This window comes from Protomyctophum parallelum, assembly GCF_964188405.1.
Source record: "Protomyctophum parallelum genome assembly, chromosome: 16".
In the NCBI taxonomy this organism is placed as follows: domain Eukaryota; kingdom Metazoa; phylum Chordata; class Actinopteri; order Myctophiformes; family Myctophidae; genus Protomyctophum; species Protomyctophum parallelum.
Window position 1 is genome coordinate 9442056 of NC_139711.1, and position 13514 is coordinate 9455569.

The 13514-nt window shown below is 41.4% G+C and overlaps 2 protein-coding genes across 5 annotated transcripts; both read right to left on the minus strand.

Moving 5' to 3' along the window:
- Positions 1 to 295: 295 nt before the first annotated feature.
- LOC310873524 (heterogeneous nuclear ribonucleoprotein A0-like) lies at positions 296 to 1895 on the minus strand. Its single transcript, XM_083785959.1, has one exon. The coding sequence runs from the start codon at positions 1818 to 1820 to the stop codon at positions 897 to 899; it is 924 nt and encodes a 307-aa protein (XP_083642085.1). The 5' UTR covers positions 1821 to 1895; the 3' UTR covers positions 296 to 896.
- A 996-nt stretch (positions 1896 to 2891) lies between these two features.
- On the minus strand, positions 2892 to 7807 carry LOC310873498 (heterogeneous nuclear ribonucleoprotein A0-like). Of its 4 annotated transcripts, XM_083785914.1 has the most exons (4): positions 6567 to 7807; positions 5425 to 5569; positions 5013 to 5117; positions 2892 to 3015 (listed from the first exon to the last, which is right to left on the minus strand). In XM_083785914.1, the coding sequence occupies exon 1, from the start codon at positions 7749 to 7751 to the stop codon at positions 6771 to 6773; it is 981 nt and encodes a 326-aa protein (XP_083642040.1). In that variant the 5' UTR covers positions 7752 to 7807; the 3' UTR covers positions 2892 to 3015; positions 5013 to 5117; positions 5425 to 5569; positions 6567 to 6770. The 4 variants fall into 4 exon arrangements, with proteins under 4 accessions (XP_083642040.1, XP_083642039.1, XP_083642038.1 ...); XM_083785913.1 differs by lacking the exon at positions 5425 to 5569; XM_083785912.1 differs by having other exon boundaries at positions 2892 to 5117.
- Positions 7808 to 13514: the final 5707 nt, after the last annotated feature.

The window sequence follows — 13514 nt, forward strand, 5'->3', positions numbered from 1 at the left end:
TGGCCGATGAATGGGGATCAACTGTTGAATACTCCCACCTTGTGGTTAACTGTGATCTTTAATAGTAAGCTACATCTTGATAAGTAAAATCAGGTCATGATTATTGCAACACAGGGCTAAGCCAGAGATCCACACCTTCAGGCTACCTTAAGAGTCCCTTTACCTTTCAACCACCGCCATTATAACTTTTGCATATAGGCTACCACAAAACCCGCCAAAAAGAGAACTCGTTTAGCATGCTAAACACAGACGCAGTATCACTGGAAATCTGGAATTAAAGTACAAGTAGAGTTCATGGGCTTTAAAAAACATTAAAAATTTTAATGAAAGCAAGAACAGTAAAACATAGGGGTAAAACTGAACACATGATTTTCAAACATTCTCCAAAATGCAACATAAGAAAATAAACAAAGGGGCATCATCCATCATGTCAATTTACAGAACAAAAACGGCATGAAAAAGTGACTTCAAGACTCAAGCTACACTGCCACACTGATACCCTGAGTTCAGGATGCCAAAAAAATAAACGTATCTGGCTGGTTTGTAAGACAAACAGCTTCCATTCTAAGGTTTTTTAAGCAGTGACAAGATTTACACATCCCTCAAAACAGAAAGCAATTTCCCCAGTGGAATAAATTACATCTCAACACTTAACAAAAAAAATTTTAGTTCTTGGTAGTTAAAGTCCACAATGTCTGTTGCTGTTCTCTGCAGAATGGTGGCAGATGGGGTCCAGGGGGGAGGGGCAGTTCTTATATCATTCGGTGTGGGTGATGGGCACTGCTCCCTCATTGAGAGACACAAAGAAAACGGGTGCCTCTCGACCCGCGCGTGGGTTGTGTGGAAATTCGGTTCGTTTCAGATTTTCCCTATGAACATTGCAATACTAAGACATTTTAATAGCCGCCATATCCACCATACCCACCCCGACCCCCTCCACTTCCGCCCCTTGGGGCGTAAGGAGCAGCGCCGGCGCTCCTGTTTGAATAGCTACCCTGCTTCATGGCACCATAACCGGAGGACTGCTGTCCATACTCGCCACCAAAGTCACTGTAACCATTCCCGTATCCACCCCCCATCTGCTGGCCGTAGCCTCCCCCGTAACCTCCCTGGCCGTATCCCCCTCCGTTACCATAACCGCCGCCACCACCATAGCCTCCTTCTTGGCCATAGCCTCCACCGCCATAGCCTCCGTAGCCGCCGCCTCTTCCGCCGCCATAGCCGTTGTACGCCATCCCTCTTCCTCCACCTCGCCCTCCTCTTCCTCTGCCGCCGCCGGACGCTTGCATCTCCTGCTTGGACAGGGCTTTCTTCACCTCCACCTTGTGTTCGTTGATGTTGTGGAACTTCATCACCACGGCCTTGTCGGCGGAGTCGGTGTCTTCGAAGTAGACAAAGCCGAAGCCTCGCTTCCTACCGGTCTCTTTGTCGGAGATCACTTCGACCTTCTCGATCATGCCGTACTGCGCGAAGTAATCTTGGAGGTGTTCCTCGCATATATCGTCTTTTAACCCGCCGATGAAAATCTTCTTCACTTTGGCGAGCGCTTCTGGTTTGTTGGCGTCTTCTCGAGATACGGCCCTCTTCACCTCCACGGTGTTGCCATCTACGACATGTGGCCTAGCGGCCATTGCTGCGTCGGCCTCGTCGGTGCTGGAGTAGGTTACGAAGCCGAAACAGCGGGACCGCTGAAGCTGCTGGTTAAGCACCACCACGCAGTCGGTTAGCTGACCAAACTGCTCGAAATGCTTTCGGAGGCCATCGTCCGTCGTCTCTATGTTCAATCCACCGACAAAAAGCTTGCAAAGTTGATTCGTCATGATTGCGTCTGAATTGAAAGTGGGATCTGAAAACTCAAATCGTCTCCTTCTTCAATGGAACGACGTAGGGCGGAGCGTCCTTAGCCGCGCCGTGCGTTGTGCTACGTACTTGACGCCGATTGGTGGACTCGAGTGTCTCCGCCCACCCACACTGACGTCAACCACCTTAGGAGAAAGCCGATTTACAAGCTCAGAATGCGTCGCGGATGCAAAGCGTCGGGCTTGTAGATCTGCAATTTTCGGCGGTTTGTTTTAATTTAAGCAGCTCAAATAAAATGATACTTTGAGTCCCATGGTTGCATGACACAGCTCTGCAAAACCAAAACTACTAAACCATGCATCTTACTTTTTTAACTGTTATTTCTTTATTCTAGGTAGACCACTGTTCATTAAAATAAAAAGTTCATAAACTATACTCAAGTGCAGATATTACTTTTTTCATTGCATCTTCAAGAATCTGCAGCCAGCTACGGTTTTTGATATATTTTAACTGCCTCATCTTGATTTTCTTTTTCTTTCCCACTTTTCAAATAATATAAAGTGGGAAAGAAAAAGAAAATTAGTTTTATATTATCAAATTAATGGTGCTCATACGGTATGACCAAAACAATCACCCATTTTCCTTACACTAAACCTGTGATATTGTAGGCTCAGGGATTGTTCATGTCCTATTCTGAAGCCGGTCACAAAACTGACTACAATATTATGACGAATGCAACTTTGTTGATCCAAGCAGACTCCATAAGCTTAAAACATTTAATGTGTTTGTCCAACCCAAGTGGCTCTATACTTTAAATATTGTGGGCACAAAAATATAACTTCCCTCTATTGGAAGATGAAATAATGTTCTACTGTTCAAAGAGTGCATAAAACATCACAACCAAACGGGTCCTTTAAACATAGCAATCTACTTTACACTGTTAAAAAGTATTCTGACCATATAAATCATACTCAACATGACTAAGAACATAATGTAGGCCATTCACCTACTACACTGTACAATTGGAAACCAAGATAAATACACATTGGCATGCTTTTAGAGGGACCTAAATACAGAAATACATCAGAACAATTGTTTAAATATATTTATTTTAGATTCAAATAAAAAAATAAGTTATTTTGTACAAGTTGTACATTTGACAAGGCTCCTTTCTCCATATTATGGGATGGTCAGAAACAGTCAAGCACTTCTATCCTACAAAAGAGGTAAAGAGAACAGTACAATTCATTTCGCTGCCATGTATATAACCTGCAATGTAAACATCTCTCATGAACCAGGTAATTATTTGTATTACAAATTGAGTGTGGCCCAGTGTGTTGATCCAACATACGATAGATCTTAAATTTGTCCACAGCTTTTAGTTCCAGTCCAAATTCACACCAAATTGTGAGCAATAATTGCCATCATCTTGATTTCATGAGACATTTTCTTAAAGGCCCTGAACACAGTTAGTAGATATGCGGTTTTCAACTGATTTTGATCCAGGAGGCAGGAACCACCATTCTGACTAAGAGCAACCTGGGGACCACCACTATTTTGTTGGGTGGGTCTGACCACCCGTTCCGGGACAGTCCCGAAATAGCACTACAGTCCCGCAAATCAAAGATATGGAAAATGTATTGAGCATGTGATACCACAATCACAATAATCTTTAATCATATTCAAGGGCTTTTGGAGAAAGGACTCTCAGAGGGCATGTGTGTGAGTGTGTGTCTGTATTCAGCTGTGATGCTCGTTATGCATCAAGCAATTATGTTTCTGCAGTGCACTGTCAAATAGGCCTACATCTGGCTTTTGTTCAAGCTGTTAATAACTAGGCTACATTTCGTTGGTTGTATGAACCACTTTGATACATAAAGCACTTTTAAACTGAAGATGATGGCAGAGGTTGATAATTGAAAACCATTTGAAAACCCATGGATTAGTCAGTGAGTGGTTTTCAGGTCAAGGACACCTTAGCTGAGAGGCAAGGCAAAGCAGGGACACCCCCAAAGCCTTGCACTTGAAATTAGCTTTAAAGGATGGGGGCGTGCATCTTTGATGGGTTCATAGATTTACTGCACCATCATTATTTATTAAATCTACAATAGAGTATATCATAATTTGAATATGCATTAGAAACCGATTAAAGTTCCTGGATACTTGATTCATATTGATTTTTTAGAAATTTGACAGGCTACCTGTAGTTACAGAGGACTCCTTTAGAGGACCCATACCACATGAATAACTTTTGTTACTAGCCGAGTAGGTAATTGCAACTTAAACAATGTGAGGGAGTTGTCAAACCCCAGCCATATTAAACTACCGGTAATAAGACATGCATTTAGTGTCCAGGACATTCAATCGGTTTCTAATGCATATTCAAATTATGATATACTCCATTGTAGATTTAATGAATTTCAACACTGAAAGTACCCTTTTACCAAAAATAGCCAATCTAAAAGGCAAGCTCAGAACACATTGAATTGTGATGCCGTCTTTAATCTTAACAGAGTCATGATAGGAACCCCATGGTGTTCTAAGGATTACGTTATACTTTAGCTATTGAAAAATAGCACCTCTACAAGCTTGGTACAGAGTGCCGTGCTACGAGCTTGTAGATCATGTTTGAAAAAACGTGAAAATGTGGCCCAAATCTTTGAATATTTAAAATCTTCTCTTTTGGGGGGTCCCTGGAACAACATAATTTCAGATGGGGGGGGGCTGTCAGCAGCCAATTGCATCTTTTTGGGGTCCTTGACATAAAATAGTCTGAGAACCACTGACATAGAAACATAGGTTTTTCAGAAAACTGTCATGATTTAGACATTTGGTCAGGTCAAATACATATATTATGTCAAGATTTGTTACATCTTTGCTTTCATACCAGTAACTTTTGGAGTACCATTGGAACTACAAAATTATACATATTTATTGAATCCAGAAGGCTCATTTGGCACTACTCATACAGGTACAAATTGATACTCCTACAGGTAAAAACATCAGTGAATAAAGCAATATGCTTAAAACAGCAATTGTCAGGGATTCTGATTTGAACTTTTTCCAATTTGCATACAAATTGAAATATGACACAATTTAATTTTAATAAAGGATAAAAAAAAAGCATAAAAGATTTCATCAACTGAATTGATGACTGAGCTTGCATTGGAACGACACTCAGTGTAAATGGACCAAATCCTTTCTGGGATCACCTGTAGGAAAAAGGAACAGCCACCTCTCTGGTCCCTGGTTGGCATGGAGACACACCCAATTCCATTATTGGGGTGATGCCCTGGAACCCAGGTTACCATAGCAACCTGGAGAGACAAAAGAGGTAAAATGAGAACCAAGACATGGGACGATTTCCTCAGGAGACACCAATATCGTTCCATTACTTAAATGAGGAACAAAACTTGGGTCCCCTTCCACCCATTTAATCTGGATATAGGACCGAATTGAGCAGACCCCGCCCGTTCCATTAAATAATCAATAAGACGCATAATTAAGTAAAAAACTATGAGTAAAAGTTATATTAAGAAAATGGTGCATTTGCACACCATCTCAAAAAGGCAAATTCCATACATGGTTGACCAACACATAGTGAAGACAGGTTGATTTACATACCTAGGTTGCTGGATGAAGATATCCTAAAGAGATATTTCAGAGTCCTATCACAATCGACCCCAGGTAATCAACAGGGTCCTGATGTAGCCTATAAAAAACTGCTACGGCTATTTTTGCTGGGATAGTGGGATACGAGTAAGAACACCTAAATATAGGAATAAAGATGAACATCAACGCCCCCATGTCCACAATATATTAAATTCAGTGATATTCAAAAGTCAAGGGTTAGATGAAATAACCAGAAATAACCTTTTTTATATAAATGTATACAAGGCAAACCCTACAAAGCCTACATGCATTGGCTGTGGGTAGACTACAACCATTTCACCAACCTGGGAGTACGCTTAAACAGAGGGACAGATGCCATGTAACTAATGTGCAACGAGATGGAAGTCATAATCACTTCTATAACCTGTGGAGTGGAACTTAAGGCAACCTGGTTAAATGAGTAATAATAACTAAGCTAAGTTTGTTTAACTTTTTATTTAAAATGAACATACATTAATAATATGCATACCAAAATTCAACCAAAATACAATATACATGAGATATTGCTGCAAGTGAATGGAAAAGGAACAATATTTAGGAAGGATGGTGATAAACTGGGACACTATGTGTATGTGCGATGGGAAATTACTGACGTTGACTTTTATACACAACATGGTTGGATAATAACAGGGACGCTGCCTGGATACTGCAGCACCATTTTCCCGCCGTTACTAAATGAGCTAAGAGCTACAAAGCACTAAGCAGTAGTTACACAAATGTGTTACCAAATACATAACTAAAAAAAAAAAAGGAAAAAAAAGCAAACCATATCACATGCGCCCTCACCCCCATACATTGGAAACACACTAAATTTTAGAATGAAAATAAACGAATAAACCATTTGCTTAAAATGAAATGAATCATATATAGAATATTTTCAACAAAACAGTCCTACATTGACTAAAGGTTCCAAAAAATGTACGCAAAAAGCAGATACCAAATGTATAAACGACAGCTACAGGCCCGACAGCTATACATGGGAACATAAAGGAATACTCTGAGTCTGAAATTCGTAATAATCGAATCAATGTGTCCTAGGAGTACGGCAACAGCTGCTCGTGCAAATCAGGTTTTCTGGGAAGGGATCTTCCTACCTGTTTGGGGGTTTTGAGGTCTTCCGTTTTGATTAGGGAGGGGGTCACAGTGTCCGATAGTTCTGCCGTGGTTGGACATTACGGCAGACGCCCCATCATTTAATTATTTTTTTTACTTTCGTCCAAATCTGGAGGTATGGCGGAGGAGTTTGTGGAGGTTTTCTTCGCGAACAGTCTGTCGTTGCGGAGGGCGAAGGAGGTGGTCTAGTAGCCGCCACTATAGCCTCTCTGCTGGTAGCCGCCGCCACCGCCGCCTCCTCGGGTGTATGGGGCCGCGCTGCGCTGAGCGCCGTAGCCACTGGGAGCAGCGCTCTTCATGGGGCCGTAGCCTGAGGGCTGCTGGCCATAGCCGCCACCAAAGTCATTGTAGCCGTTTCCGCCGCCATAGCCGCCCATCTGGTCTCCATAACCACCTGCATAGCCTCCGCCATAGCCGCCCCCATAGCCACCAGCGCTGGCTCCATATCCGCCGCCGCCTCCGCCGCCGCCATATCCACCTCCGTAGCCTCCGCCATAGCCGCCATCACCACCCCCGTAGCTGTTGTAGCCTCCTCTGCTACCGCCGAAGCCATTTTGATTTCCTCTCATGCCTCTCATCCCCCCTCCTCTTCCTCCCCTCATCATCCCACCGCGGCCGCCTTGCGAAGCCTGCATCTCTTGCCGGGTGAGGGCTTTCTTCACCTCGACCTTGTGTCCATTGACGTTGTGGAACTTCATGACGACCGCCTTGTCCGCTGAGTCGTTATCCGTGAAATAGACAAAGCCGAAGCCCCTCTTCCTGTTGGTCTCCTTCTCTGAGATCACCTCGGCCTTCTCGATTTCGCCAAACTGACCAAAATATTCGATTAGGTGGTCTTCCTCGATGTCGTCTTTAAGCCCCCCGACGAATATTTTCTTAACTTTGGCGATGGCCTCGGGCTTGTTGGCCTCTTCCCTCGCCACGGCTCTCTTCAGCTCGACCGTGGTGCCGTCGACGACATGTGGCCTAGCCGCCATTGCGGCGTCGGCCTCCTCGGCCGTCGAGTAGGTTACAAAGCCGAAACAACGAGACCGCTGCAGCTGCTTGTTCACCACGACGACGCAGTCAACGAGTGTGCCGAACTGCTCGAAATGCTTTCGGAGGCCATCGTCGTCGGTATCAACGTTAAGTCCACCGACAAAAAGTTTACAAAGTTGGTCAGCCATTTTCGGTTTTAGCTAAAGACTTGTTGACCGCAGAACAACCGTAAGCAAGAGTGTGCTAAGCTTGAAGGTGGTGGGGGAGGAGAGCGGCCTTTATTTATACAAACGCTGTCTTGTGACGTCAGAATAGATTAAAAACGTCACCGCCTCTTCCTTTTGCGCAGAACAGAGCCACATGGCGCAGAATAAAGGCCTGGTTGATATGCTTCGTCATATGACGGTACCGCACGGCGAAAATGCCAGATCACCATACATTATGGATAACGATCAGTGATTTTGGAAAACATTCCAAAAACATTCCAAAAAACATCAAGCATTCTCCAACACTCTGATTTTCACCACACTGATTTTATTTAATTCCATTCAAAATGGAATGGAATTGTTTTGGTTTTAGTTTTCAACATTTTTGACAACAAAAATAAAGAAAAATATAAATATAAATAGCCAATACATTTAAAGGTGGGCACTAGTCTAGGGACATGCGCCTCAATGTAAAATTGGTTATTTTGTACAAAATGTAAAACTAATAATAATAATAATAATAAATGTAATAATAATAATAATGATGCTTTTTCAATTACCGGTATTTAATAATTAAAAAAGCAGGCCTAATGTATATGATGTGAAATTAATTCTATCCTTCAACTTCTTGTTTATGCCCCAAAATGACTGGATAGGAATGTTCTAATCATGTATAGGCCTACTTTACTTTACACATGTGCCATAAATTTGTGATTGTTTGTCAGAGCGACTATGTGTGTGCAACTTCCACTGACTAGTAATGCCCAAGGTCGCCTCCTATGGGCACAACAACAAAGACAGCAACAACATTGGACTGTCTCTCACTCTGTGTTAAAAAAATTGCCATTGATGAGTGCATTGTTGTTTTTACTTTGAAAGCGAGATTACAGGTTCTACCTTCTAAACTTAATCTCTCCATCTGGTTTCCAGGCAATCATGCTCCTCACTGTATCCATCATGGTCACGAACAAATAGCTGAAACCATGTCCCACATCTTAAATGGTTGCCATGTTTACAGGGGCCTTTACATAAGTAGGCATGACAGAATAGTGGATTTGATATCGAAAGACATCTCTTCCATTTTCAGGTCCTCCATCATGCTTTATAAGCATTCTACTGTGAAACCGAGGATGTTTAACCTGTGTAATGATGATTCTGTGTTCTCTAACATTTCAGCTAATGGTTATGATTTGTGAATGAAAACCATAGAGAGGTGAACACCTCTCTATGGTTTTCATTTACAAACCATAACCATTAGCTGAAATTCTCGAGGTCGGCTGTACCTTTGACTATAGCCTGGAAGAAGCCTTTCTAACCAAAGTGCTGAAGTATCAGCAGCTAGTGCAGACCATCTCACAGCTAGGCTACAGATGTAAACTTTTTATTTATTTAATTTTCGGCAGCCTAGGGCATGTGCATAAGTTGGTTGTGAGGGGCTTACAAATGGCCGGCCTTTCCAAAAGGAGAGCCAAAAAGTTAGCGAGGTACTGCACAGTTTCAGCCATTATAGGAAGCCGCTCAATTTGGAGGAGGCGTTCTTTACTTTATCCATGATTTATGTCTGCTGCCCTGTGTCCGACATGTCAGCTTTGCCGTCCATGCACGTTGTAACTGGCTGCTCTCCCACTGTCAAACTGCACTGGCAGTGTTTATGTCCTTTGTACAAGGTATTCCTGTACTTCTTATTATGTGGACATAAATAAACATTGCAAATGTGTGTGTGTGTGTGTGTGCACTACAGTTATATTGTTTTATCTTTTGTTCTATTTTCCTGACACTAAAGTTTTGATTTAGTTAAAGCTGCACTAGCCGCCTATATGTAACTTCCCTCTTCTATGCCGGATTTGAACCCGGTTTCCTATGCAAGTGCTGAGTCTGCTGACATTTTTACCATTGAGAGCCTGTCTGCTTGAGTCTTGTCTTTACCATCAGGTCAAAATTCCTGTCAGATCCTGTGTCTAGGTGAGCCATGACCTTTGACATGATCTACTAAATGTCTCTATAGCAGGGAGACAACATACAACCACCCCAATTTTCATTGAATGATTGATTTATTAACAGTTTGCAGAATTACAGTACATTTCAAGTACACCTCAATACAAAAACTGTTAACAGTGAGTGGACGACACCATAAAGCATTACACGTGTTTACAATAGGGCCCACCATTTTCAATTAATCAAAACATTTAGAGACGTACAAATATACACAACTATACAATATATACTATCACATATAAAGTGAGGGGAAACAGGGGTGGGTGGGGGATTCTGATTTTACGGGTGCCAGTTTCTAATTGCAGACATCCGTCCGAGTCAAGGGATTTGCATGTCTTAATGACTGTTGGTAGGGCGTTCCACATTTTGGTGGCATACGAGTGAAATGAATTTAATCTCATCTTTGTGCTGAATCTGGGTTGCACATGATTTGTTGAACTCCCTCTGGTGTTGTGGGTGTGGACTTCGTTGACATTAAGGAAGTATTTAGACAGGTACATCATCATGGGTATCTTGGTGGTGTAGCGAATCTTATGGACCAGACCCATTGCAAGGTGCTGTACTCTGTCGTCAACCCTAAGCCATTTCAGCCTGTCAAAGTGGGCAGGGGTGAGGTGGGTTTGGGGAGTGAGGCCAAGTAGTAGCCTGACCAGTTTGTTTTGGGAAGTCTGGAGCCTTGTTTTAAGGGCCTTAGAGGTGCTGTGGTACATAAGATAAGTTAAAATTTTAATAAGGTTACATAGTGCTGCTTTAATACATTTGTGAGGAAAATAGGATTTAATAAATATATTCTGTAGTGAAAAGTAGAATTTCAATAAAGAATATAAGACTAAGGGTATCTTGTGTGGTACTTTATCCCTTATGCCCAAACTTCTTCTTTTTTTTCAAATAGTGAAAATAGTAATAATTGTTCACTCCATGGGTATATCATCTTCTTTGAAATGAAAACGTTTATTCCTAATGTAAAAATCATACAGGGTGCTTCAGTTGAACCTTTGAGACAGATCAGTTCAGTGCTCTGAAAATGTTGGGAACCCCATGCATTTACATGAAAGGTTCTGTCCTAAGTCGAGACTGGCCTACTTTTGTCGGGGGTTGTTGTGGTGGTTGGGGGGGTCTGAAACTGTGGCAGTATAGCTTACACATCAGAACCTGCGAGACACCATCTGGCCCATGGGACAATGGTTGTACCAACTCCTACTGTGCTGGCTAATTTGTATATGAATGGTACTGTCATGCAAGGTCCTCACCTGGGACAGATGTGTTTTAGCATTTGATATGTAGAATTGTGTGCCTGGAAGAGGGCATTGGTATCAAGGCAATTGACAAAGGGTAACCTTCATCTTTCTTCATCATCACCACTCCTTTATGCAACTGAAATAACCCACAGATTGGGTGAAAGTATGAAGTAGTGGGCAGTGGTTACAAAAATATTTGTTGGAACTTTATTTCATGACATACTAGGCCTATTTGTGACTTAAAAAATCAATAAAGTGTGCTTATCAAAAATATATTTGTCAATGTCTGTGATGTGATGTGGAGGGATTTTAAGAAGGTAACATAAGATAAGAGCATAAAATGTCTCCAATCTAAAGTGCTACAGTGGGTATGGTTTTGCACACCCAGGTTAAGTTTATGAAGCGGGACACATTTTCCCCACAATAAATACTGCAGCCAAACATCACCCACTAACAGTCTAGAGTCGACATGAGGCCATATTGTTTGTTTATCATAGGATTCGTTAAACGTGAAGCCTATATGACACACAGAAAACTGTACTTTTTAAATTGACATTTGTCTATAACACTGTGGGCCGGGACCCATTTGTGGGACACAGACCAATTTGTATGAGTCACAATTAGAGTAAAAATCCCATTTACTTTTCCTACATTTAAAAATATAAAGTATTTTTTTTCAAAATGTTTTTTTTCTTCATAAAATAAATACATTATTGTATACATTTTAAAACAAACGAAAAAGTAGGGTTAGGTGAAAATAGCCGACAATAGATGACATAGGTATCGGCATACGCTCTACCAAGGACTATTTGCTGTAGGGTAGTTTTTCCAATAGAGATTAGCATCCTTTCAAAGGACTTGAGTTTGTTGATTAATTTTCACACTTCATATTTGCATGTGATACCTGTAACAAAGAAGAACAGTGGTTTCTGGTGACACTTGTAAACATTTCCATGGCAAATAAACGGGATCGCACCCCCTGGAACACATGACAATGTTGACTGATTAAATAACTACAGAACAGTGGCAGTAAGGTGTGTAAGAATTGGAACCATGGGGGAAATGAATAGCAGCCAATGTGCTTGCTGACTGCAGTCTGCAGGTTTCTAACTCGCATAATGACTGAACCCTGCAGGGGACGTCCAGTGACAAGGTTGCCATTGCCATGTTCATTGTTAGAAAAAAAAATTGGACTGACTTCAACCAGTCGGACTGTATTGTTAAACTGAATAAATATCAATAGTTCACTAAATTAACCCAGTTTTACTCACACACAACAAAGGCAGTCCACAATGACTTGTTCTTAAAAAATCTTATATCAAGTGCACCATCTCAGGAACCACATGGGAATGGCATGGATCCTATGTATGTGGCCAGCCTTTGACATCAGTCCTCTACATGTCAGTTGTCTGACTTTATATGTATCTATGACACATACCCCAAATTTGGGCAATGTTTCAGCCTGATTAGAGCCCCATTGACTTAGATTATCTATTATTCCTTTTTCAGTTAAATATCTGGAAATGGTATAAAACTATTTTTGAAAAAAGATTATTGTATGTACTTCTGTGGTAGTGTGCTCAAGACATGTGGCACTGATCATTACAGCATCACCACAGACAGACAGACAGACTCCTGCAGAGCCACACAATAGAAAACAAAATCATCAGAGATGGTAATCTATTGCATTGTTCAGCCATAACAATTTCCCCTGAGAAGTCCACTGAATACTCTGTTAACTTCAGCATATTTTAAGCTGGGTCATAGGTCATAAAATATCAACAGGCCTACCAACAGTCAATATTATTATCTATCAATCAAAAACGGTCGGGAACTAACTTATTTTCTAGAATTTTGCCTACATTAAAAGTGGAGTATTCAGCACTCTTCACCATGAGTCCCTCCCTGTTTACAGTCAGGTGCAATTCCTCATATCCCACCCACCCCCCAAAATGACACATAAGATGGCCACACAACAAAAAGATGTCAACAGGGTGCATAAATGATAAAATGTCACCATTTAGCATTGTGTATTTTTTATTAAATACTTTATTACCCTTTTAAATCTTTTGAAAAAAAGGGGAAATATTGCTCGTGACCCATAGAAAATAGTGCTCTGGTCTAGACTATTGGTTAAAACCAACTTAGTTACAAATATACATATGTTTCCAAATTAAGTGAGCTGGCATTCTCATTCTCCTGACATTAAATGTAGTTAATGCTATGTCAGTTTGACATTTAAGACAAGTTTCAATGCATAACTGAAGGGGGTGGTGGGTCTGAAACTGTGTAATTGTTAAACTAGCTATCAACATGAGTCAGTGTGACTGTGACTACATGATCTGGCCCACCAACCTCTACTGTGCTGATTGGTTTGTATACAAATGATATGCAAGGTCTTCACTTGGGTGTGTTAGAATTATAGCTTTGTGTCTACTGTCTACTGAAAAAGGGTAACCTAACCTTCATCTTTTGTATCACTCACAGGTAGATGCAAGTCACATACTTTGCA

Coding starts and splice junctions, on each gene's coding strand:
- LOC310873524 (XM_083785959.1), bottom strand. CDS start 1,820: ATGACGAATCAACTTTGCAAGCTTTTTGTCGGTGGATTGAACATAGAG.
- LOC310873498 (XM_083785913.1), bottom strand. CDS start 7,751: ATGGCTGACCAACTTTGTAAACTTTTTGTCGGTGGACTTAACGTTGAT.